Here is a 23,532-nt window from a genome sequence, read left to right as displayed (position 1 = left end):
AGGTCTTCGTCGCGCCATTCACCTGACAATCAACATTTCAAACCTTTCGTGGCGGAGGTCTTCGTCGCGCCCGTCTCATTCCCTGTTTTGCGGAAGTCTGCATCGCGCAAAGCTGAAAATCAGGGATTTCAAAACCAATTTAATTCCTGGCGGAGGTCTTCGTCGCGCCATTTATTAAACGATAAATCAACATTTTCGTGGCGGAGGTCTTCGTCGCGCCCATTTGCTTTCCCTGTTTTGCGGAAGTCTGCATCGCGCAAAGCTGAATTTCAGGGGTAACAAAACCAATTTCAATTCTGGCGGAGGTCTTCGTCGCGCCCTTCTACATTCCCTGTTTTGCGGAAGTCTGCATCGCGCAAAGCTGAAAACCAGGGATTTCGAAACCAATTGCATTCCTGGCGGAGGTCTTCGTCACGCCATCCATCAAACAATAAATCAAAATTTTCGTGGCGGAGGTCTTCGTCGCGCCCGTCTCTTTCCCTGTTTTGCGGAAGTCTGCATCGCGCAAAGCTGAAAATCAGGGATTTCAAAACCAATTGATGCCTACGCCGTGCCCATCTGTCTTAAACTTTCCATTTTCAAATCAAGGCTCAGTCTCAACTCCATTTTTACACGGGTTTCCTCGGGGGTTAGTATCAAAGAAGGCTATAGTCACTCAATAAAATTATAATTAAGGGCTTTGTGTACCGTGAACGGCCCTAATTCTGCGCATTTTCATATTCAAACAGAAATATTTCAAGATGTGATGAACAAAATATCCATGAAACAAGCTGAAACTCTTCAGCTACTGTTTATCTTCAAATGCTTCCAATTATTTTGAAATCTGATGAATTGTTCGCGAGAAATGGAAAAAATCAAAATGAATGTAGTAAGCAAATGTTGAAAAATGGCCGCCGTTAGCAGTCCAGCTTAAGTGTTAGGAAAACAAAAAGATCAAATAAAACAGTGTTAAACAGAATTTTCTCATTGGAAATGCCTCTACGGGGAAGATAAAATCATTCTGAACATGACTGCTAAAAAAATTGAGAAAAATAGAAAAAAAAGGTTTTTCTTATCAAAATAATGATTTAGCAGAATCTCTTCTAACCAAGCAGCAAAAACAAAAAAGACATCTTAATATGTAATTTAGCTACTCGAACTGTGCTTCCTACATCTTGTAGCAATTCAAAATAAAACAAAATGGCTGACTCACCAGTTTCCTAGAGTTTCTTGTGAGTTTGTTTTCCCGAGAATAAAAAAAACGGGAAAACCTGGCTGGATCGCCATTTGTGGGATCAGGTTCGGGGAACTCCATACAGGATGCTTACCTAGCGCACACCTGGACACGACGGCGGAACATTCTTCCGGAACATACTTGGGCACTGGGACGTTCGTCATCGCGCGTCGCCTATTCGAGCCGGACTGGTTGCTCAATGACGATGGTGGAAAGGTGTTGGTGTGTGTGTGTGAGCGGTCAATACAAATGTTGCCTATTCACCGAGGGGTGTCCTAATGGCTTTGCAAATGCAATTATAATAAACATATTCTTGGTTGATCATCTGGTATTCCACACTTTTCTTATATGCTTGAGAATTATGCCTAGTTTCTGTTCGGATTTGCGTTTTTTTTTTACAAGTTTTTTTTATTTAAACCGCCTAGACCTGGCTGTGTGAATACGTGTGGCAGAAAGTCCTAGAAGCCTGAAAAAGTCAATTTTCGACCAAAAAAAAAAAAATTTTTTCCGAGGTAACTCCAGATTGCTACGTTTTATGCATTTTAAGTCATTTGGGATAAAAATAAAAAAAATTTAGATTTTTTTTGTTTTTCTTTGGTTCCCGCTTGGGTGATTTTTTTAGGTAATAAAATCAAAAATTTGAGCGCTTTGGGGAACCCCTAAATCAAGATAGGTTGAGCTAAAAGTTTGCATAGGTCAGGTTTTTGAGCCCATCTACAAAATGTACGCGGTCGGTTTTCGAAATTCAACATCACCCATTTGGCTGTACATATGTGAGATTCAAGTGGTACAAACGATTAATCCTGCATTTAGAAGAAACTATGTAAAATTTGCAAAATACGCGAGTTGCTCGATTCTACCGGGTGTTCGTAGAACAGAGGCCGAGTCAGGAGTTAAAAGTTTTTCTCGCTCATAGAGAGATCAATAAAAAATATCAACACTTTTGCGATAAAGATGATAAGGAGATAAAATAACCACAGTGCAAAGATTTGTAGTTTTTAGGTGCATATTCCAAATGAATGCGCGCTGTTTGCAAAAACGGCTCATACTTTTTTTCAAATTAGAAACAAAAATCGTTTAGAAGTGAAATTACGTTTTTCTATGCAGTTTTTGAAAAAATGTTGAAAGTCAACACATCAAGTAGGAATTTAAAAAAAAAAACGAATCGAAACGAAATATTAAATCATAACCGTACTTGAAAACTTTTCATGTACTTCGAGTTTTAAATCTTTCTATTAACTTTTTTTTTAACAGGAAGCTTTGTCAACCTTACTGGTTATGAAATCCACTATTCACTTTTCCTACTTTCACAGATTTTATGTCGGAGAATAATAAAATAATAAAATAATTTGATTATTCTTCTAGTCTTTGTTCATGTTTTTAATCAAAATATAAAAATAATTTAAAAAAATATATATACCGGCCAGGGCTACTGTTCAGCAGAGTGCGCAGAGACTTCAGGATCAAAGGAAAAAAAAGATGCGTGGACCACCAATACCATACGCTCCGAAGGGTAATTGAATAGAAGCACAGCTAAAAAAGGCTCTTTGTCGTTAATGGAAGTATGGCCCATACTTCTGCGGCTGGAAATGAGTTATTTTGTAAACAGAAATCACAAACAGAGTAATAATCTAAAGTAATAATTGTTAATATTACTCTAGATTTATATAACGAATTTATCATTTTGTTTTGTTCCGAATCTGTATACCATCATTTCTGATCATTGACCAAGGTTTAAGCGCCTTATCTCGCTCTTGGAAGGAAAAAAGCACAAAGAAAAAAGTTTGTTGAATACAAAATCTTTCAATCTGTTAAGAGCTTAAAAGGTTTTTACAATATTTGCGGCATGAATAAAATGTGAACTAGTCACTAGTAATATGAAAATTTTCAATAATAACATGAAATATTTAAAAACAATCATACAAATATTTTTTTTTTGTAAAAATACTTATCATTGAGTCATTTTAAGGCTTCAGCAATTTCTTAACGAACCACGAATGGAACTGGAACAAATTTATCCGATCGTAGCATGCCAAGATGCCCGAATCGGGAAACTTTTTTTCTTCACTCTTGCATGAAACGCCCATTCATTTCCCCAAAATCACTATCCAAACACTTATTTAAATATTTGTGTTTGAAATTTGATTGTGATTGTTTTTCATTGGATTCCTCAATTCGATGGTCACAATTCAATCAACACACATGTTTCGCCACATATGGAAAAACTCCAGCCACAGCATATTTTTAAACAACAACTACAGATTTTTAGAGAGATCAAATCCGCTTTTTTGACAGAATCTGTGAGCTCCGTCAGAGCTTGCATTTAAAAGATTTTATGAAATTACCATTTCAAATTCTTGCACATTTTCGGATTAAAATAAATAACTCCACCTCCGTACGCCATGAACCAATTGCGCAAAAAACGATTAAGACTTCCTGCACACAGCAAATTTTTGCACACTACTTTGCACCCACAAAAAATTTAAGAATGTTCACGGACCCGAAATAAAACACGTGCGATGCCATCAGGTCAACGCCTACTCCTCTCAACCTAACTGGTTTTCAAATTAAGGAACAAGTTACAAATCAACGTACCTACTCAATCCTTTTTCAACTTTGCTAATTCATTATAATCCTCTGGTAGTTCTTTATTTTTCCTTAAGAACTTTTTTGTTTTGTTTGAGCAGAGATAATTGGCTATGGCAAAATCCGTTTGAAAATACGAACTATGGATGAAAAAAAAGCTATACAACCTTCTCTATTTGGTATGATTAACAAAACTAAAACTGTTAGTTATTTTTTACGCGGTATGAAATCCGTCGTTAATGTATCGGACTTGGAATATTTTCGCTCAAAAAACGAGTTGATTTGCGGGAGCCATGTATAAAAACCGTAGCAATAACCCATGTAAAAAGAAGCCGTGTTAGAAAACTGAGCAAAATCAAACCGCGTAAAAAACCTTAGTGTATATGTTTTTCTAGCGTAGATCGTTAAGAAATTCACTTATTTCACGGATAATAAAAGTGGACCATAATAACAATAAATATATCCTGCACCTCAAAACCAATTATTTTTCGGGAACCAAATTTTGGGCTCTTGGTGGCACATTTCGTCAAACCACCAGGTTTTGATGTTTCGATAATGCTGGATTCGCTCGCCATCCTGTTGATTATGCAGTTTCTGACACAGCTCACAAAACGGTTCTGCCTCAACGATTCGGTAATGTTGCTTCCACCAAAAGTACTTAACGTACTCCTGCGGATGCTCCATGAGATACCGGAGATATTCGACAAGTTTGGAGATGCTACTAAACTGCTGTGCGTCAATGTAGGAATGTGGTGGAGCAAACTTCCGGTAATCTGCACCACCCAAAACAACGGGAACCACATACTTCTCCAACGATCCATACAACTTCTCAGTCGCGTAATCAGTGCAGAGGCAGTTTTCAAATGCAAAATAGAACCAATAGTCAGTATCAAGAACATCGTAGCACTGATTCGAATATTTGAGGCACCTGGAAATAAAACGACACTCTTTCAATTCGGAATAAAAAATCAATTAAATCCATCTTAAATACTCCAATGTTCCACATTTCCCGTAGACGTCCACTTGTATATATTTTTGTATTTCATGTATCAACTCCTGTCGCTTGGAGAATGTACCGCAATGTGAGGCAAATTGGACGGCCACTTTAGATTTTTTTCTCGTTAGCTGCAGTAATGATTCATTCCGATAGTCACGATCCCAGGGTAGCCATTGAGGATTTTCTGTGTGACTGACCCTCAAACCAGTCTCCAGTGACAATATCTCCGCATAGATCCACAGGACGTCTGAATCCGATCGATAGGTCATGGTCCAGTTGAAGAAATTGGCATCCTTTTCGAGTGGGTGGAACGTGTGCGGGGGAGCTTCCATGGTTGCCGCCACGTAAATTTGCCGTGGGGTGCGAGTGCTTGGAATTTTAGAAAACAACGAAAATGCCCCTTGCGCGCCAACATGAAACACAACGGCATCGTAGTCAGTTGGTCGCTCCAATAATTTGTGGTTTCTTGTTAACACACAATTTGTTATCGGACAATTGTAACTGTGGAAATAATTCGAACCAACAGTTTCCGCCGGAAGCACCCAATTTGGAAAGTTCCAAAAATCGGTGTACAGTAAAATATATTTGTAATCGTACAGCTGAAGACTTTTTCTATCCCGATCGTCGTCTACCATTCGGTAATGGCTGCAGGATGTTTTCAGACACTGTGTGTAGATTATCGCTGTTATCGATAACACAAGTAAGAAAAACGCAACGAACACAAGTAAATTAATTTTCCTGGGTCCTTTAATAATTTTGTACTTGTAACGAAACTTTTGATGCGAGCCACTCGAAATTGATTTCTCCATTCTAACAAATTTTAGCAAAAGGGCCCCACACACGCGGTGATCGTCTATACCGGTCAAGTGCCATAAACCGAATGCTCTATGTCACTTGACCGCTTATGCTCAACCAATTTCGCATGTTTCATTCTTTGAGGTTACTGACCTATCTGCTTCGTTAGATATTGTGTCTTCTATAAGTCAAGATTTCTGGAGCATAACATTGCACAGTGGTCCAAGACGGAATTTTAATAATTAATTATGGGAGAGTGGGGTATCATGTTTTTTACTATGCTCTATAGATTTGACTCGCATTCGCATGAGGCGAATGCGAAACTTTGGTTGGCGCTACTCGTCAACTCTCCGTTTTATGAAATTACGGGTGATAAATTTGTCCTACACCTTCTATGCTCCTAAAGTTTCCTACTGAAATTCCTTACTCTAACTCTAAAATCTTGAAAAATTCAAAATGTTTTTGTGAAGTTTAGTAACATCAATTGATATTTAAATGTAATGTAATGGAAGTTTTAAAACAAACATAAAATAATGACGATCCTCAAAAACTTGTATGAGGCTCTGAAAAACTACGAGAATTTATGTATGGAAAAATAGTAAGGATTTTGTAAAACACTTTTAACAAAATCCTTACTATTTTCCCTTATATCCAACATACCAATAAATCTTCAAAACAATTATTATATGTTATTTTATGAATTTTACCAGTTATTATTTACATAGTATTCCACCAGAATTTTACTAGATATAATCTAAAAATCCTAATCGTAAATGTTCTTCACATATTTTTCTTAGGAGTTAAGGAGTGAATAATGATTTTCAATAGTACTAGATTAGTATTTCAAAATTTAAAGTATGATATTATAGCTAGCCTAAATGAATAATTTCATAAATCATAAATAACAAAATTATATTTTTATATATTATCTGAGAGAAAAAAATTTCAAATCATTTATTTTCAGAAAATCTTTAGATTGAAGTTTTGCTATAAAAAGCCTGAACATTATCCTTATAGTTTGGCAACCTAAGAGATGTTTGATCGAAACTGAATCAAAAAGAAATTTTAGGTCAATGTAAAGCTGTAGTCTAAAATATAAAAATGGAGACGTTTTCTTTGTAACACCATCACGTATAAACGGTCGGTCGGAATGAAGTGAAATTTGGTATCCGAGGGTTTTTCGAGTCAGAGATGGTTTATAGTTTCAAGAATCTCACTTTTTATGGAAGGGGAGTCCCCATTCAAAATCAACTTTTAATGGGACACAAGCCGTACAATTTTGTTACGATTTTTATAAAAATCGATTCGCAAGCACGAAAAAGTTAAGGACGTGTAGATGATATAAAACATTTATTACAATATATTTATTTAAAGTTAGTTCTAAGTTTACCGGGTTAGCTAGTTTATACCTAAATTTTATCCAATAAATTATCTAACTTGTATCTGTTATAGAAATCTGTCGTTGAAATAAAAAAATCCTAATGTTCTCATTATTTTTTACTAATCTTTCTAACAAGAATGAAATATCAAATTAATCAAATTAAACAATTAATATATCTAAACTTCTTAATGGATGCATATTTAAGACGCAGAAGAGAATAAAATTAAAACAAATACTTAGCTTCAATACTTCTGCTGCTGATCTACAAACGGATTCGGTTTGGGGTTCGAATATTCCTTCAGGCATCCATTTTTTCGACGTGAGAAGATTCGATCGATGCTGCAACCAACATTCAAGCCTACCACTGAGCTACTATCCACTGAGAAGAAACTCCTATCTGCCACTTGATTCGCTAACACTAACACTAACGCTATGGGATGCGTTTGTGTGATCTTTTGATAATTCATGAAAAATTCCTTTTCCATGAGAAAGAACAAAACAAAAATCAGCTATTAAGAATATGAGCAAATTTTTATTATGAACTTTAGTTTTTCCAACGATGCAATTTGCAGAAGCTCGTTTAATTATGTACCTAATTAAATTTTTTTTGCCAGTTATTTAAAAGAAGCACATGATGCGTACACAAATTAACAACATATAGAATGAAGTACCTAAATGCTTACGCAAAAAGATGACCATGCCAGTTGGGTTGAGATTTCTGTCTCATCACACATCGAAAATATTAAGAGTGGCCCAGTTTCCCCACGGCCTACGATACCCCACTCACCCCCAAAAGACTATAAGAGATAAATAAAGTGCGTTTTGAACAAAAATGCTCATCAAACCATGGGTGTGTCGAAAACAACAGTATTCTGGCTCTGACTTTTGTGAATTAATTCATAAAAGAAGCGTCGACCAACATGAATCAGATAAGTTCCTTTTTCCAGGACTAGAAAACCACTACGGCGACTCCCAGACTTTGGCTTCCAGTAAAGATTTGGCCACCGTTCCGTCTGCTCGGTCACCAAAATCACCGCTGGCACCGAATTTCCTTAACCGCACTTACTGTTTTCTTTTCGGCTGCTATTAAAAATACAGCGGCCAAAAAATAGTTTTTACTAAAATCAAGTAAATTTAGCTTTTTGCTAACTCAACTGTAAAAAAAATATTTTTGCTAACGGAAAGTAACAGCTAATTTTTGCTAAGTTAAGCCCGGAAAAACTTGTGTGTGTAAACTTTATAGTGGCAAACTTTGATTGGGTTTAGATTTTTATAGAAAAACAGAAAAACAATTCCGAGAAATTTGTAGTCTCGTAGTGTCTTATGATTTTATGAATTCTATTTTTATTTTCAGAATTCAAAACTTAACACATTAAGGATTGCGAAGAAATCCACACCGAGAAACTCTGAAATTTGGCATTCTTTATCTCAGAATCCACTGGACCAAATTCTTCAAACTTCGACATTTTGAGTTACTGAAAGTCATGTGTTTAATTGTGTAATGTAACGCTTCATTATTAAATTTAAAACATTCGAGTTATGCTTCTTATGGTAGCTCATTCGCTGCAAGCGAAAAAACGAGATATCTCGTATTCGGTTCACAGTGTGCTAATAAAAAACATAAGAGTATTTGATCTTATCAAAAAATCACAAAATCGCACTGTGCGTCGCGTGTCAGAAAGTTATAAAAATTTGCTAAAAATACTAACAAGGATTTGTTAAATTCACTGGAATTTGTATTTAAACTATCTAAAGAAAAGCAAAACAATTTTTTTTCGATTATAATCAGTTTGAGTATCTCATCGAAACATTCAGATAGATCTACTTCGTTTACAACTCAATCATATTTCCCATAAAAACGAAAATCGGCTGTAGACAAGCAAACTCGATAGATTAGTGTTTGCCCATGTCGTAAAGCTAAAAGTTGTTATCAGTTTTTTGTGTGTCGAGTACCTTCCTTCTCTAGCCTAGTCGGTCAATGCGCAGTGTTAAAGCTTGAAATGTTCGAAAAAGCAAATCTCATACTTGCATTTTTAAAAGTGGCTGAATTTGGGAAAACATTTGGATTTTTTTTAAATAGCGCAGATTAGCGATTGTAAAAAAAATCGAATCCTACTTCAATCGAAAGCATTTCCGTGGGGCCTGAGCTGGACAAACAACACCTTTTCCGGTATCCTCGCGTTAAGCTCACAGCTAGAGAATAGGTGCATTCGTCGAATTCTAAGCTAGGGCACTCGTTTTCGGGCTTCCCGAGTCAAATGGAATGGTTTCCCCCTTCGAGCGTAAATCAAACTCAAACAGCATATGTAGCAGACTCGAGCCCTGATAAGAGTTTATCGGTATCAGACGATTGGCACATATCGGTTAGAAAAACGTGTGCGTTTTAGTCATCGGTAGAATGGTTTAATGACATGATGTAACGTTTACCAAGTGCGCTTATTTCTCTTTTTACCTGTCGAATGCGCTTTTGAACGTGAGAGGAACGATTTATGGAAATTGCGCGACGACAGCTAAGATCAATAGGAAGTGTCTAAACAGTGAAGTACTGTAAAGGTGTGCCATGCGTCATCATCATCATCATCAACCCTTCAATATTGCCGCCGCCTACTAATGGTTTTCAAATCTTACCCGAGGAAGGTCGTTTGGTTTACAGTTTACATGGCTCGTTCAGTTAAAAGACATCGTTTGGGGGTGTTGTTAGTCATAATATTACTTTTTATTGTGTTATGCATAAGTTTACTAATTCACACTCAGTGCCTAAAACCATCCATAGCCTACTATCAAATTTTGGAGGAACATCTTGAGCAGGATCGTCTTCGGATTAGTCGTTCTAAGTACATTTTGTTCTACACGAATTTCTTCGATGTCGATAATTGGCTCCTCGATGGGGAAACCGTTGGGCCGGACTATCTTCGATCCCTATCATGCCCGGAGACGGATTGTGTCCTGACCAACAATCGAGAGCTCCTCGATCGGATAACGGACTACGATGCCTTGGTGTATCACATAGCCGAACCTTGGGCCTACTCACTACTGGACAAAGTTCCCAAACAACGATCACCACATCAGATCTACATAGCAGCCACCATGGAATCTCCAGCTCATACCAAACATCTCCTGGGGGGAGACCGAGACTTTTTCAACTGGACCATGACCTACAGGCTGGATTCGGACATTGTCTGGCCCTACAACACCTTGGTCGATATCGATACTGATTTGATTGTAAGTCCTGCTGCATATCCCCCCTGGAAAATTGGAGCCTGGCAGCATTACCAGAATGAAAGCCTGCTGCAGCTGGCCATGGGGAAAAATAAAATGGCAGCACAGTTCGTGTCACATTGTGGCGCCTTTTCACGACGTGATGAGCTGGTTCGAGCAATCCAGAAGTTGGTGCAGGTGGACGTTTACGGCAAATGTGGTACATTGGAGTAAGCATTTTCTTTATGTAATTTATTTAATTGACCTGTAGTTTTGGTTTATCTATTGCTTTCATCGGATGCTCGTGAAATGAATGCTTGAAAATTTTTATATTGTTGTTATGAATGATGAATTGCAGCCAGTGGACTAAAGCTGACTTTTGATTTTATAAGAAGATATGGAAATTTATTGCTTGTACCATCGATTTAAAAATTGTTCAGCACAAAAGTAAATTTAGTTTTTTCATGCAAATGGAAATGGAAGGATCATGAAGTAAATTTCGAGAAACACACTTTAAAAGTCTTAAGTTGTGTAAATTTCAAAATATTTTCCAAAAATTTCAATTTTTCAGTTAATTAAAGGTATGAAGAATTAAATATTAAATATTAAATTTGCAGAGGATATTTTTTTGATGCAGTTTTCTTGGAAATCTTTTTTTTTTTTAAATCATAAGAGATAGCGACTTTTAAATTTACAAGAAACCTAAATAATAAACTTTAATTGGCTGACCATCAAATTGATATTTCACTTGCTTTTTCTTGAAGGAAAATCTTAAAACTTCTATAGAGAAGAATAATTTTTACTGAAATCAATACTTTGCGTTTTGCAAAGTTTGATAAATACTTCTAATGATCAAAACTGATTGATAAAAACGCATTCACTACTAGAGAAATTCAAAATAATTATGTGAGACGATAAAAACACATTTTTTACTTCAATTTTAAGTTTCGAAAATTCACGGTTTCGCCATCATCACTTTGAATTTTTTTAGCATGATAAAATCGAAAAACTATTGTATACAGACCGCAACTATTAAATAAATTCAAGCCTTAAAAGCAGAAAATGTCTGAATAAGCCGTGTGTTTCAGTTTTGTTGTAGGTGGAATGTTTAAGAAATTCTAAAAAAATAATTCTATCTAAATAACCAAAATGAAAAAAATGAGAAAAATGACATATATTTCTAAATGACAAAAATGATAAAAAACTGACAAAAATGATAAAAAATAAAAAAAAAATGTCAAAAATGACAAAAATGGCAAAAAAATACGGGGTCGTACCTCTTGGTGAAAAAACGACAAAAATGTCAAAAATGGCAAAAAGACAGGAATGACAAATTGGACAAAAATAACATAAATTACAAAAATGATAAAATTATAAAAATGACAAAAATGAAAAAAAAAATAAAAACTAAATGACAAAAATAACAAAGTAAAACAGTTCTTCGAACATTAAACCAAGATAGATTTGGTTTTTAGCCTTCTAACTGCTTGACAGTTTGATTGTCTTGAAATGTTTCATTAATTTTTGACTACTTTTTTAATGTTGGTCACTCAAACTAAATTAGAAATCGCGTGATTTTTGTCTTTCATTCTATTAATACAAAATTGCACCCCAAAGACAACATTTGTGAAATTTTTCGTGAATGAATACAAATACACGATTCGACCGAAGTAAAATGACACGATTATTACTCGGCGACCGATAATGGTGGTCAACAATGAAACCCACCATTAGTGGGTCTGTGAATGAATAATAGAAATGCAGAGGTTTTCACTATTTGCTTCCACATTCCTAGGAAGGGATTACCAGATACATTTTGCTTCGTTTGTTGTAGATATGAGAACATTAGTTCAAATGAACGAAAGGGGGAAAAACATGATGAAAAGTGTTTATTGTAGGTGAGAAAAAAATTTGGATGATTGGTACAATGATGTCAACTGCGCTGGTCAACATTTGTAGTTTCTTGAAAAAAAAGTCAACCTTTGTAGAACTGGAGAAGAAAACAGTATTGAATTTTTTTTTAGGAAATTAATATTTGCAAGAAAGCTAAAAATTGTATACTTACGGCGTGTTCGTAAACTGATTTGTTTGTTTGATGCATCGATTTGTTTGGTAGATGTCAAATCACCTTCCAATGCTTTTGCATACAGTTTGTTTAATTTACGAATGCCAACATCGATAGAAAAAATCACTTCGATAGAAAAAAAACAATTTAAGAACACGCCGTTAATACCTATTCCTCTATGCTAGGTTCTAGGTGATTAATGACAAAAACGCTACAAATTCAGAGTCACTTGTTTTTTGCATATTTATCTTGCCTCGGCATATTTCGAACTAAAATTTAGAAATCCATCAATTCTTATCTCACGAGATTAACTTTTTTTTTTTTCTTTGACGCCAGATGTACCCGAGGATCGAAACGATGCTCCGAGATGCTCAACACCGACTACTGGTTTTACTTTTCCTTTGAGAATTCGCTCTGCCGAGACTATGTCACCGAGAAACTTTTCGAGCCTATGGCCAGCAACATCGTTCCGGTGGTTTTCGGGGGTTCGGATTATCGAAGGTTTGCACCGCCTAATTCGTTCATAGACGTGCAGGATTACGAGAGCGTCGAAAAGCTGGTGGAGCATTTGCAGTATTTGGTAGACAATCCTCGAGAGTACGTCAAATACTTCTGGTGGAAGGAACATTACAGAATCGCTGAAGGGCGACCGTTTTGTGATTTGTGCAAAAAGTTACATTACCCGAGCGCACGAGAACGTACCCAATATTACCGGAACATTATGACGTGGTGGTTCAACGAAGTATGCCAGAAAGAAGCTCGGATTAAGTTTTAGACTACAAAAGACTGATTCGTAAAATTAGTGTATTGTATTTAACAATAAAACAATTTATCATTTGTCTTGGAATGGGTCTTTTTGAATGTATTTATCAAGCTCACCGTCGCTGACCGGGTCCACCTGGGATAATTGAGTGAAGCCTTCTTCGTCCACAAAGCAAATCTCGTGACCGTCTGGATCAGCGAGAATGATAACCCTAACCGTGGCCTTGCCGGGAGTGTCCAGTGAAATCAAGGGGGTCAAAATGGTGTCTCCCGTTTTCTTGATGGTTTCATCTATTTTCGGCTGCATATCAAACGGTACAGCAAAAGCAATTCTGCCGTACGCTTTGGCCCGATTCAGAGCTCCTTCAAGCTTCTGTAGAATCAGCACGAAGCCGTTCTCTTTGTAAGTCAATTCCGCCAACCGATCGTTTTTCGAAATTTGTTTCATTTGCAATGTGTTATGCCAATAGTTCACCGAACGCTCTAGATCTGTGATGTTTAGAATAACGCTCTTAACTGGATCCTCCCCTGAACCATGTGACTCATTGATCACGAAAAACTTGTAGCCATCAGGGGACACAAGCAAACTTTGACCATTGTTTGCCTTCGTGAGCGGATAGTTGGCTTCCTTAGCTCGCTTGATAACATCTGTCGATTTGATGGTAACTCCACCAAAATCATTTCCCAACTCGTACTCCTTAACCCCGTAATTGTAGGTCAGCTCGATGACAAAGTGGCTCGATTCCGGCCCATATCCGATCATAGTCTTACTCCATCGGTTATCGTACGGTCTAAAAATATAGTAAGCGAAACAATTTGAGATACAAGCTGATGAAATTTAAAAAAAAAGCAGTTTCTTTAATTTATGTGTTTTTTCTTGAAAGACCAATTTACGTTTGAATTATACATGTAAAAAACATGTACGACAAATCATAGCAAGCGATAAAAATCACGCCTCCTGCTTATTGATATTACCCATTGCATGCTGCATCGCAACCTTGTGTAAATTCCTCGTGTCGCAAGACCTAAAACAGAGCATGAAAAAAGGTTAATAATTATTGCTGAATCATCAAATTTTCATCATTGATCTGTATGGACGTCAATCAACAGGTGTGCCAAGCTTAGTGCACGAGAGATGAACATTAATGCCCAGGTGACGGAGCATTTTTTTCCAATCACTTAGCCCCATACATCATCCTACCTTACTTACCTTCATTCCCAGTATCTCGCGGAAAAAGTGTGCATTCTTTGCACGGTTTCCGATTTTGAATACGTAATGCAGTGCCCTGGCGGAAATCATTTTGGGACGAGATTTTACTTCCAGGTGATTGAATCCAGGCACTAGAACTTGAAAATTAGGTGTTAACGGACACGCGAACTACTCAACCCAGTAGGCTGCTGTATTTGTACTGATAAGAACGTAAACAAAAATCTTATGAGAATCCAAACACCGCAAGTCGTGCAGCAATCGGAAATAGAAAAATCGAATTAGAAGCAACAACTGCTACTGGAAAACTGCGGTGATTACGACTTGATACAAGCCGTTATGTAGTGGTTTTGGTAGGGTTTTTCGTGATGTCCTATTGAAAATTATGACCGTTTATTAAGTCTGGTGCTGGATTATCAATTAAAATTAGAAGATACTTTTTCTCAGCTTACAATGAAGATTACACGAATAAGGGCCAATTATGTCAATTTTTTTTTTATGAAAAGCGGATGTTTCTTCAATCACCAAACTAGTCCTTTTGATATTTTATGCTAGCGATGCTAGCTACTTCGATCGTCGTGTTTACAGCTCGATTCCAATTAGATTATTACCACAGTTTAATGTAAGTTTTTCCAGTTTCAAGAAATTAAAGGGCAAGTTGGGCCAGAATGGTCCTAGCCAGTCGTGTCAGACGAAGCCAAATAAAGAAAGAAGAAATTAAAGATATTTAAAACATATAAATTATCAATTAAAATAAAAAGCACTTTGTCGACTGAAGCTACATTTTTTTTTCAAATAAGTCATTCTGAAAAAAAAAACAATTACCCGATAGGCAATGCGCCCTACTTTTCACCATATTAAGTCGAATCGCGTGGGGTCGGCTGATTTATGCCCTGACTAATGGGTCGATTGTTTGTTATTTTTGTCATGATTGTTATTTTTGTTTTTTTTTTGTCATTTTTGTCACGTTTGTCAATTTAGTCATTTTTGCCATTTTTGTCATTTTGGTAATTTTTGTCATTTTTATCATTTTGGTCAGTTTTAATATTTTTGTCATTGTTACTGAAAAGAAGAGATATGCCTATATAGCGTGATCTAGGTTCAACAATTTTTATTATAAATACATTAGCCAGAGTACCATATGTGCATTTGTTTCAGTGTGTCTGATCAACTGTGGGTTTTTGATTGCACAATTTTATTTGTGCTTTTGACATTCCTCTTCTTCGCCCAGCTGAGTGCACAACGAGAAAAGTTACGAAAACACGCAAATTCGATTCGGCCAAGTTCCCCAAATCGGTAGAAAAGTTTATAATTTCGGCACTGAAAAGCATGAAACTAGTGCAATAATGGTTCTTTCGTTCTGTGGAAAACGTCTGCTTCTGACACGCAGCAATTTGCTGATCAATTCGAAGCGTAATGGCTACATCGTACTGTAAGTAATTTGCAGTGTGTGGTGGTTTGAAAAAAATCGGTGACCGGCTTTTATTTGTTTCGTTGCTTGTAGTGTTCCGGAGATCGGTGAGGATTTGCCGGAAAGAAACCCGTTGACAAAGTTGGATAATGGGCTGCCGGAATTCAACAATGTAACGATAGAACGATGTGTGGGAACGATTGGTCAGCAGGCGATTGCTGTAGAGAAAGGAGTCAAGACCCTGGAGGAAAAATTGACCGGCGGATCAGGCGAGGACGGTATCAGCGACGTTGTAAAAGATGTTATTGTTCCATTGGAAACTTTGACAGCTCCATTGGAAACAACTTGGGGCGTTGCCAAAACGCTTTATTTAGGAAATAGCTCAAAAATGCCCACCAAGAGCTATTTAACCATTCACGAGAGGGCTCGAGGAGCTCGAAGGGTCAAGTTCAACAGTTTACCGATTTACAACTCCTTTAAGAATTTGGACGGCGAGGTAAAAAAAAAGATGTCACAGGAAGAGCAAAGGTACCTTGAGTAATGTTACGAGAAGTAGTTCAAATTTTTTTTTTAATTTTTGATTATATTTCAAGATTAATCAACAAATATTTGTTGGAGTCAAGGCTAGGCGGAATCGAAATCGACGGATCTTCAAAGTCAGAGTTGAAGGAACTGATGGGAAAATTGTCTGTGGAACGATCGCGATTCCATGGCAAAATTGAAGTAGCCATTAAGAAGTTCTCGCAAACCATTAAAGATCCAGCATTGATGCAGGAATTTCCTCCATCGGTATTACAAGCCCTGGCCGTGGATCAAACGCAGGTGATTAAAGGGCCGTGGAAAATTACACTCCAACCATTTGTGGTGAAGAATTTCTTGGAGTTCTGTCCGGACCGAACTTACCGGTGGAATTTATGGCAAGCGGATACTCGAAAATGTTCCAACCACACGGATAAACAGTTGGAAAACAGCACTCACCTGGAATCGATCCGGTCGCTCCGGAAGCGTCAGGCCAAGCTGCTAGGTTATGAAAGTTTTGCACACATGTCAATGGAAACTAAAATGGTGGAATCGATTGAATATTTAAAAGGATCATTGGATGAACTGTTCCAGTACGCTAGACCGGCTTTGGAGACCGAGATGATTTCGTTGAGCAAATTTGCTGCCGAAAATGGCTACAAAGCAGAAATGGACGTTTACGATGTGCCCTATTGGCGCAGAAAGCAGCTGGCCAAAGAGCATCAGTTTGACAAAGAAGCCATGCGCGAATATTTCCCAATGCCAAAAGTTCTGAGCGGATTGTTCAATTTGGCGGAATCTTTGTTCGGTATTCGGATTGTGGAACGTTCTGGAGTTGATACCTGGCATGAGGATGTTAAGTTTTATGATATATTCGATGCATCGAAAGGAACGAATCCAATTGCAGGATTTTACACAGATTTGTATTCGCGTGACGATGAGAAAATTTTCGTAGCGGGAAATACTGGTTGGATGGTTGGAATCGTCAACAAAAGTATCATTGCTGGTGATAATCCTTTGGCAGCGTTGATTTGTAATTTCCCAACACCACTGTACGGAAAACCGTCGCTACTCAATTTGGATGATGTTCAGATATTGTTCCACAAGTTTGGCCATGCCCTTCAACATTTACTAACGCAGACGCATTACAGTGAGGTAGCTGGTCTATCGAACGTAGAATGGGACGCTGTTGAAGTGGCTGGTCACCTAATGACATCTCTTTTGCAAGATCCTGAGGTGATTCACTCCATCAGTTCCCATTACAAAACAGAACAGCCACTTCCAGCGCTTTGCATTCAAGCTATCCAGAAATATCACACTCACATGGCCGGATATGCACTTTGCCGGGAGTTATACCATTCTAATTTGGACCTTGAACTACACCTGACATCCGACTATTGGCTTGATATTGTCAAAAAACTTTATCCTCAGTATCACACTTTCCCACTGGACAAAAAAGACGCCCATCCCTGTTCCATGGCCACCATCTTTTCGGGCGATTGGGGTGCAGCATACTACAGCCGTCTCTGGTCACGCTTGGTAGCAGCTGACGTTTACAGTGCATTCGTCGAAGCCAAGGCCAAGGGTCAGCAAACTGAAGCCGGTGTGCGATTCCGAGATACGTTCCTAGCATCCGGAGGTGGACTGCACCCTTCGGAAGTTTTTCGGCAGTTCCGCGGTCGAGATCCATCGCCCAAAGCACTACTTCAAACTCTAGGCATCTATCGACCAGTTCACAACCCTTCGGTGGTTTCTAGTGGTGGAGCAAAGCCCAAAGAAGATTAATCCCATTCAAACAATACAAGCAAGCTTAGTCATGCTAGTTTTATTATTTGTTGGTTGAAAAAGAAAACTAAACTCTGTACTAAGACGCTTTTTCAAAAGAAAGCGTAATAAAAATGAGAATTATGTTTAGTCATCGTTGTCTTCGTCATTATTTTCTAACAGTTCTGCAACCATATCCATCTCTCGTCGAAGATTTTCGTTCAACGGATCCAACTTGCAGGCTGCTGATAGCTCTTCGAAGCCCTGTCGAATGTAGCCCATTTTGACTAAGGCCGCACCTCGACGTGCTAAGCAGGTGGTGCGTGCTTTCCGGTTTGCTTCTATTGGTGGCACTAGCAACTCCAGGGCTGCGGAGCAGTCTTCTGCCTGCAAAGAAAAGATTCAAGATTAAAATTTAGCAAATTTTTTATCATATAAAGTTAACTTACACAGCGTTGATAATTTTCCATTGCCAAGTGTGCGGCTGATCGATTCAAATAGAGTGAGTAGTATTCTTTGGTCAGCTTGATACCGGTAGAATAAGCTGAGATCGCTGCCAGATAGTTTTTCTGTTGGAAGAATGAGTCTCCTTTCTGTTTCAACCACTCCGGATTGCGTTCTTCCGGTCTCAGATCGTCATCTTCCACACAACCGACCGCTTTCTTAACGGCCGACTGCTTCATGATCCACTCCTTCTCCTCGTGTTCCATTGATTCGCGTTTGGGCGTTACGAAAGTCCTTTTGGTGAAAGTAACCTGAACCGTTCCGTTTGATCGAACATCAGGTATTTTTTCAATGAGTTTTGAAGTTGGGACAGGTTTTGTTATTTTTGGCTTGGCCGGCGGTTCTTGTACTTGTGCCTTTGGTTTTTCGAATGCTCTCTGAAGCGCCTTTTTGCCAGCTTCGTTCATTCGCTCCAACTCTCGACGTTTGCTTTCCTCCAGAATCCGTTCGACCTCAGCCCGTTTCTCGCTGTCCCGTTCGATTTGCCTAGACACTTCATCTCGCTTTTTCTGATCTTTTTCGATGGCACGTTGCTTCGCCAGTTCCTTTTGCCGCTTGCGATGCTCTTCCAGGAGTTGCTCTTTGCGGCTAATCTTTTCTTGTTTGGTTGCCTCGATCTCCAGTTGGCCCCAGTCTAGACCTGTTTTCTGTTTCTTGAGGATGAAAACGACTTCATTTTCAAGCAAAGAACAGCGGCTGTCCTCTTCTACAATCGGCAAAAATAGTAACGCTTCCCAGTAGTAGGGCGGCTTATTGATTTTTAACAATTGTGCACTGGTGAAAACATCGTCTTCTCTTAAGCGGTTTTCCGGAAATGGCACCCGGATCGTAATGTGGTCTGAATCCTGATTCCAACTATGGTTTTTAAGTAATACTGGCATGATTCAGATCTTGATAAACTATCTCATAAGGACGCTATTTGTTCGTTAGTGTAAACGTGTGATTCCTTTACCGATCAAACATCCTACCACGTTGCTAAGGCAACGATCAAAGGTGCTCCTTTCGTTTCAGTTGCGCATGGTCGAGACCACGTGGTGACATGTTAAAGGGAAAGTTTATCACTAAAATAATCTCCAACGAACACAAGCATTGGATAATTCAATCGTTCAAATTCAAAAAAAGAGATTGTATAAGATTACCTAGTATTATCCAAATGATTGATTCAAATAAATATCAAAACATTTGAATTGCAATCTGAAACTATTGCTAATTAATTGTATATAATTTTTTTTTCAACTTTGGTTTCATTTTAAAGGGATGAATAACGCGAGAGCGTTAAAATCCCAGAAAAAAAACAAAGTTTTTTTTCAATTTTCTATGTAGCTCAATTGACAATCGGTAATGTACGAGCTAATGTCCATGAGTTCAATTCTCAAAAGTTAAACTTAATTACATCAGATTGTTTTCTTTTTAGAAAGACCTTTTAATGATCCGCCAACAGAAAAAAGTAAGTATAAAAATCGCGAACAACATAAAATACAACTCGTACGGCTTATATCAATGGTCCATTTCTGATAACATTATCCCAAATATATGAATTTATCAAAATATAAGCGGAAATGGTGAAATGGTAGTAACTTTGGATGGACAATATGAAAAAGAATGAGGAACAATTGTGGTTTTTGTGTCTTGATAACATGGCGTCATTAATATGTAACAAACAATATTATTGAAAAGGTGTTTGAGGTCAAAAAGTTAGATGTTTGCGAATCACGTTTGTAAATTCTGAAATTAATGATCACCCTTTACAGACTTTACAACAGTAAGTGTTATGAAACTTTCAAATTAAAAAAAAAAAACAAAATTTTAAAAAAATTACTCCAATTCACGGTAAGATATCTCACAGAGCTTCAACTGTTGGTCTTATGTTTTCTAACATAAGATTTTCATGGAATTTGTAGATGGGTCAATGGATTAAATTTGTATTAGAAATTTCCGTTAAAATCTCTAAAATGTGCCTTTCAATCAAGGTTTTCTGCATGTTACCGCCTACTTGATGGAGAAAGCCTATTGAAATTTATGTATACATAATCTAAATTTTCAAACACTGCATATTGAATTTAATAAATTTATTGTACAAATTCAGTAAAAGTTATTAAGCACTCTACCACATGGTAAGTTTTTTTTGTCTTATTTTTATCGCTATCACTAATTACTTGAAATTCTCTCAATATCACTTTCTTTATGACTATCCTAGCAAAGCATTAACCGTAAATAATGTATACAGAAGCTTAGAAATTTGAATTGTCTAATTACCCAGCACTTGCCATCAGAAGTAGAGATCCTTCCAGCTTTTGAACTGATCCCAAAACGTCAGATTCAGAATCGTGTGCGGTGCGATCCTCCAGTAGTTGGGCACGAATCCTTTGTACAGCCCTTGAAGCCCTTCCGCTCGCAGAGTTTTCCGGAAGCAATCCCATACACTTCGATACAGCAAACCCTTGCCGTTGTTGTCGACTCCTGAGAAATGATTTTGGCTTTGATGAAGGGTAATTTGAAGATTTCAAAAGAAGTTTTACCTTGATTGAACAGCCTCGTTGCGATCACGTCGAATGGAGACATGAATACACAACAGAAGAAGCCGCTAAACATGCTCGCGGCAAAGGCAGTGCAGGCTACCGATTCTTGGAACACTTCAAACTGGACGAAAAAGTCTTTAAACATCGAGAACGTTGCCAGCTGAGCGGAAGATCCAACGGCAGTTCTGGTGACGATTCCATTGTAGCCACGCCACAAACCTTTCATTCCGTGCAGCCGATAGATTCCGGCCAGAGCTTCCAAGGTTCCCGAGTGATTGTGCTGATAACCGACGGCATATTTTCCATGCGAAGTGGCTTGGATCTGCGTTTTCACCATGTAGAAAGGGACAGGATACTGTTGAACCGATTACACCACTTAGACCACCCCAAAAGATCATGTACATGAGCGTCGAAAACTTGGTTTCACCTCTGGACCATTCGTAATTCTCTGCCGTTTGATAAATCCCCAATCGAATACTGTTCATGGTAAACTGGAATGCCAGAGCTGAGGGAAGACCTTTCTGCAACCCGGCCCATCCCTCGGCTTTCAGTATCGATTCGATTGATTTGAATATCGAGCGGTAGTGATTTTTTTTGTGTGGCATCGCCTACTTTGACAAGCTCACCTTGGAGCTGCTGCCGGGTTTTGATGACGTCAAATGGATTGCTGAAGAACCCAGCACAGGTTGCCGCACATCCACCCAACAGAAAATCCATCCCAAACCGCTGCAACGGGTCGTCCTGTGAAGGAAAGTTATGAAATTTTCACTACGTACGTACGCATAGTCACCAAATTATGTAATATAGCAGTGCTCAGAGAAACTATTTTCACAAGTGTCACTTTCATCGATCGCAGTTACAGTAGGCCGCGGTTTTAAATTTCACAACCCGTCCCTAAAACCACGTGGAACAATCCTAGCAGGGCCATTCACCTGCCGGCAAATGAATCTTTCCCATATTGTTTAATTACCCTCAATTAAAACTAGATAAAATCAACACTACACTTCTGATGCACCAAAACTGGTGTCCTACAACCAGATACACAACAAAAACTAAAACTATAGCTGCCACAACCATCGAAAACAAGCTAAAACAAGATCTATTTTGAGTCACCAAAGAAAGTGCAACAACTTTCGTGTAAGTAGCGCTGCCAAAATTCATGGCAAGTAGCGGCAAATTGCGAGTAGCCTACGCTTGCGGTTCCTAACAACATGATGATCAAGCGAGTGTATGTGAACTGCTTCACGAATTTCACGTGATTCGATTCATCTCGGTTTTCACGGTCGAACACGGAAACCAAAACAAAACCACGAAAATTGTCATGTTTTGTTTGAAAAATACCATTTTATTTGCATTTTCCGCTCAGTATCCTCTGATTGCCACTAGATTAAGTCACAAACTTCGACGTAGAGTAACATTTTTCACCGATCGATGTCGAATTAATTGATCACAGCAGAAGAAAATGCACTGTTATTATTTGTTGTTTTTGCCTTCGCTTTTCATAACATGACCAACACAATAAAAGCGAATTTTCCACCACGATAACAGTCACTTTTGGGGAGAGGAAAAACAACCAACAAAAAACATAATGGCTATCATGTGCTTTTGGAATAGAACATGGGAGAACTTTTATCCGCTTGTTTGCGTCAGGAAGCCGAAGCTTTTGACTATCCATTTTAAACTGGGGATTTTTTTGGGTTCGAATTCCTACCACATAAGGATTTATAATTTACACATTCGTTTCGTAATTTTATACTTTCTGAAATTTCTGTACCTACTGTAATTCCTGTTATTTTTGTAATTTTTGTAATTTTTGTCATTTGTGTCATTTTTGTCATTTTTGTCATTTTTGTCATTTTTGTCATTTTTGTCATTTTTGTCATTTTTGTCATTTTTGTCATTTTTGTCATTTTTGTCATTTTTGTCATTTTGGTCATTTTTGTCATTTTGTCATTTTGTCATTTTTGTCATTTTTGTCATTTTGTCATTTTTGTCATTTTGTCATTTTTGTCATTTTGTCATTTTTGTCATTTTTGTCATTTTTGTCATTTTGTCATTTTTGTCATTTTTGTCATTTTTGTCATTTTTGTCATTTTTGTCATTTTTGTCATTTTTGTCATTTTTGTCATTTTTGTCATTTTTGTCATTTTTGTCATTTTTGTCATTTTTGTCATTTTTGTCATTTTTGTCATTTTGTCATTTTTGTCATTTTTGTCATTTTTGTCATTTTTGTCATTTTTGTCATTTTTGTCATTTTTGTCATTTTTGTCATTTTTGTCATTTTTGTCATTTTTGTCATTTTTGTCATTTTTGTCATTTTTGTCATTTTTGTCATTTTGTCATTTTGTCATTTTTGTCATTTTTGTCATTTTGTCATTTTTGTCATTTTTGTCATTTTTGTCATTTTTGTCATTTTTTGTCATTTTTGTCATTTTTGTCATTTTTGTCATTTTTGTCATTTTTGTCATTTTTGTCATTTTTGTCATTTTTGTCATTTTTGTCATTTTTGTCATTTTTGTCATTTTTGTCATTTTTGTCATTTTTGTCATTTTTGTCATTTTTGTCATTTTTGTCATTTTTGTCATTTTTGTCATTTTTGTCATTTTTGTCA

At 37.4% G+C, this 23,532-nt stretch overlaps 5 protein-coding genes and 1 pseudogene across 5 annotated transcripts; 2 read left to right on the top strand and 4 right to left on the bottom strand.

The window, feature by feature from the left end:
* Window positions 1-4,270: 4,270 nt before the first annotated feature.
* Window positions 4,271-5,431, bottom strand: LOC129740120 (alpha-(1,3)-fucosyltransferase C-like). The gene is made up of 2 exons (XM_055731726.1): window positions 4,791-5,431; window positions 4,271-4,727 (listed from the first exon to the last, which is right to left on the bottom strand). Exons 1-2 carry the CDS (start codon window positions 5,429-5,431, stop codon window positions 4,271-4,273), a joined length of 1,098 nt encoding a protein of 365 aa, XP_055587701.1.
* Window positions 5,432-9,347: 3,916 nt separating this feature from the next.
* Window positions 9,348-13,963, top strand: LOC129738503 (alpha-(1,3)-fucosyltransferase C-like). Its single transcript, XM_055729723.1, has 2 exons — window positions 9,348-10,400; window positions 12,572-13,963. The coding sequence occupies exons 1-2, from the start codon at window positions 9,583-9,585 to the stop codon at window positions 13,008-13,010; spliced, it is 1,257 nt and encodes a 418-aa protein (XP_055585698.1). The 5' UTR covers window positions 9,348-9,582; the 3' UTR covers window positions 13,011-13,963.
* On the bottom strand, window positions 13,030-14,540 carry LOC129738509 (glyoxalase domain-containing protein 4). The gene is made up of 3 exons (XM_055729729.1): window positions 14,208-14,540; window positions 13,973-14,022; window positions 13,030-13,788 (listed from the first exon to the last, which is right to left on the bottom strand). The coding sequence occupies exons 1-3, from the start codon at window positions 14,295-14,297 to the stop codon at window positions 13,068-13,070; spliced, it is 861 nt and encodes a 286-aa protein (XP_055585704.1). The 5' UTR covers window positions 14,298-14,540; the 3' UTR covers window positions 13,030-13,067.
* An 885-nt stretch (window positions 14,541-15,425) lies between these two features.
* On the top strand, window positions 15,426-18,048 carry LOC129738502 (uncharacterized). The gene is made up of 3 exons (XM_055729722.1): window positions 15,426-15,636; window positions 15,709-16,143; window positions 16,209-18,048. Exons 1-3 carry the CDS (start codon window positions 15,551-15,553, stop codon window positions 17,917-17,919), a joined length of 2,232 nt encoding a protein of 743 aa, XP_055585697.1. The 5' UTR covers window positions 15,426-15,550; the 3' UTR covers window positions 17,920-18,048.
* On the bottom strand, window positions 17,952-19,636 carry LOC129738506 (dynein axonemal assembly factor 4-like). Its single transcript, XM_055729726.1, has 2 exons — window positions 18,348-19,636; window positions 17,952-18,285 (listed from the first exon to the last, which is right to left on the bottom strand). The coding sequence occupies exons 1-2, from the start codon at window positions 19,281-19,283 to the stop codon at window positions 18,046-18,048; spliced, it is 1,176 nt and encodes a 391-aa protein (XP_055585701.1). The 5' UTR covers window positions 19,284-19,636; the 3' UTR covers window positions 17,952-18,045.
* An 820-nt stretch (window positions 19,637-20,456) lies between these two features.
* On the bottom strand, window positions 20,457-22,445 carry LOC129738508 (solute carrier family 25 member 35-like; annotated as a pseudogene).
* Between the last annotated feature and the right edge of the window lie 1,087 nt (window positions 22,446-23,532).

Source organism: Uranotaenia lowii, chromosome 1 (assembly GCF_029784155.1).
Source record: "Uranotaenia lowii strain MFRU-FL chromosome 1, ASM2978415v1, whole genome shotgun sequence".
Lineage (NCBI taxonomy): Eukaryota > Metazoa > Arthropoda > Insecta > Diptera > Culicidae > Uranotaenia > Uranotaenia lowii.
The sequence above is the reverse complement of the archived record's forward strand: the minus strand, read 5'-3'. Positions and strand labels throughout refer to the sequence as shown.

Excerpts from the sequence above, each read along its gene's own strand:
- LOC129738503 (XM_055729723.1), top strand. The coding sequence starts at position 9,583 with ATGGTTTTCAAATCTTACCCGAGGAAGGTCGTTTGGTTTACAGTTTAC. Across the intron at positions 10,401-12,571 it reads GGCAAATGTGGTACATTGGA|ATGTACCCGAGGATCGAAAC; the intron begins GTAAGCATTTTC and ends CTTTGACGCCAG.
- LOC129740120 (XM_055731726.1), bottom strand. The coding sequence starts at position 5,431 with ATGGTAGACGACGATCGGGATAGAAAAAGTCTTCAGCTGTACGATTAC. Across the intron at positions 4,728-4,790 it reads GGGAAATGTGGAACATTGGA|GTGCCTCAAATATTCGAATC; the intron begins GTATTTAAGATG and ends TTTTATTTCCAG.
- LOC129738506 (XM_055729726.1), bottom strand. The coding sequence starts at position 19,283 with ATGCCAGTATTACTTAAAAACCATAGTTGGAATCAGGATTCAGACCAC. Across the intron at positions 18,286-18,347 it reads TGGAAAATTATCAACGCTGT|GCAGAAGACTGCTCCGCAGC; the intron begins GTAAGTTAACTT and ends TTTTCTTTGCAG.
- LOC129738509 (XM_055729729.1), bottom strand. The coding sequence starts at position 14,297 with ATGATTTCCGCCAGGGCACTGCATTACGTATTCAAAATCGGAAACCGT. Across the intron at positions 14,023-14,207 it reads GCGAGATACTGGGAATGAAG|GTCTTGCGACACGAGGAATT; the intron begins GTAAGTAAGGTA and ends GCTCTGTTTTAG. Across the intron at positions 13,789-13,972 it reads TGCGATGCAGCATGCAATGG|ACCGTACGATAACCGATGGA; the intron begins GTAATATCAATA and ends CTATATTTTTAG.
- LOC129738502 (XM_055729722.1), top strand. The coding sequence starts at position 15,551 with ATGGTTCTTTCGTTCTGTGGAAAACGTCTGCTTCTGACACGCAGCAAT. Across the intron at positions 15,637-15,708 it reads CGTAATGGCTACATCGTACT|TGTTCCGGAGATCGGTGAGG; the intron begins GTAAGTAATTTG and ends CGTTGCTTGTAG. Across the intron at positions 16,144-16,208 it reads ATGTCACAGGAAGAGCAAAG|ATTAATCAACAAATATTTGT; the intron begins GTACCTTGAGTA and ends TTATATTTCAAG.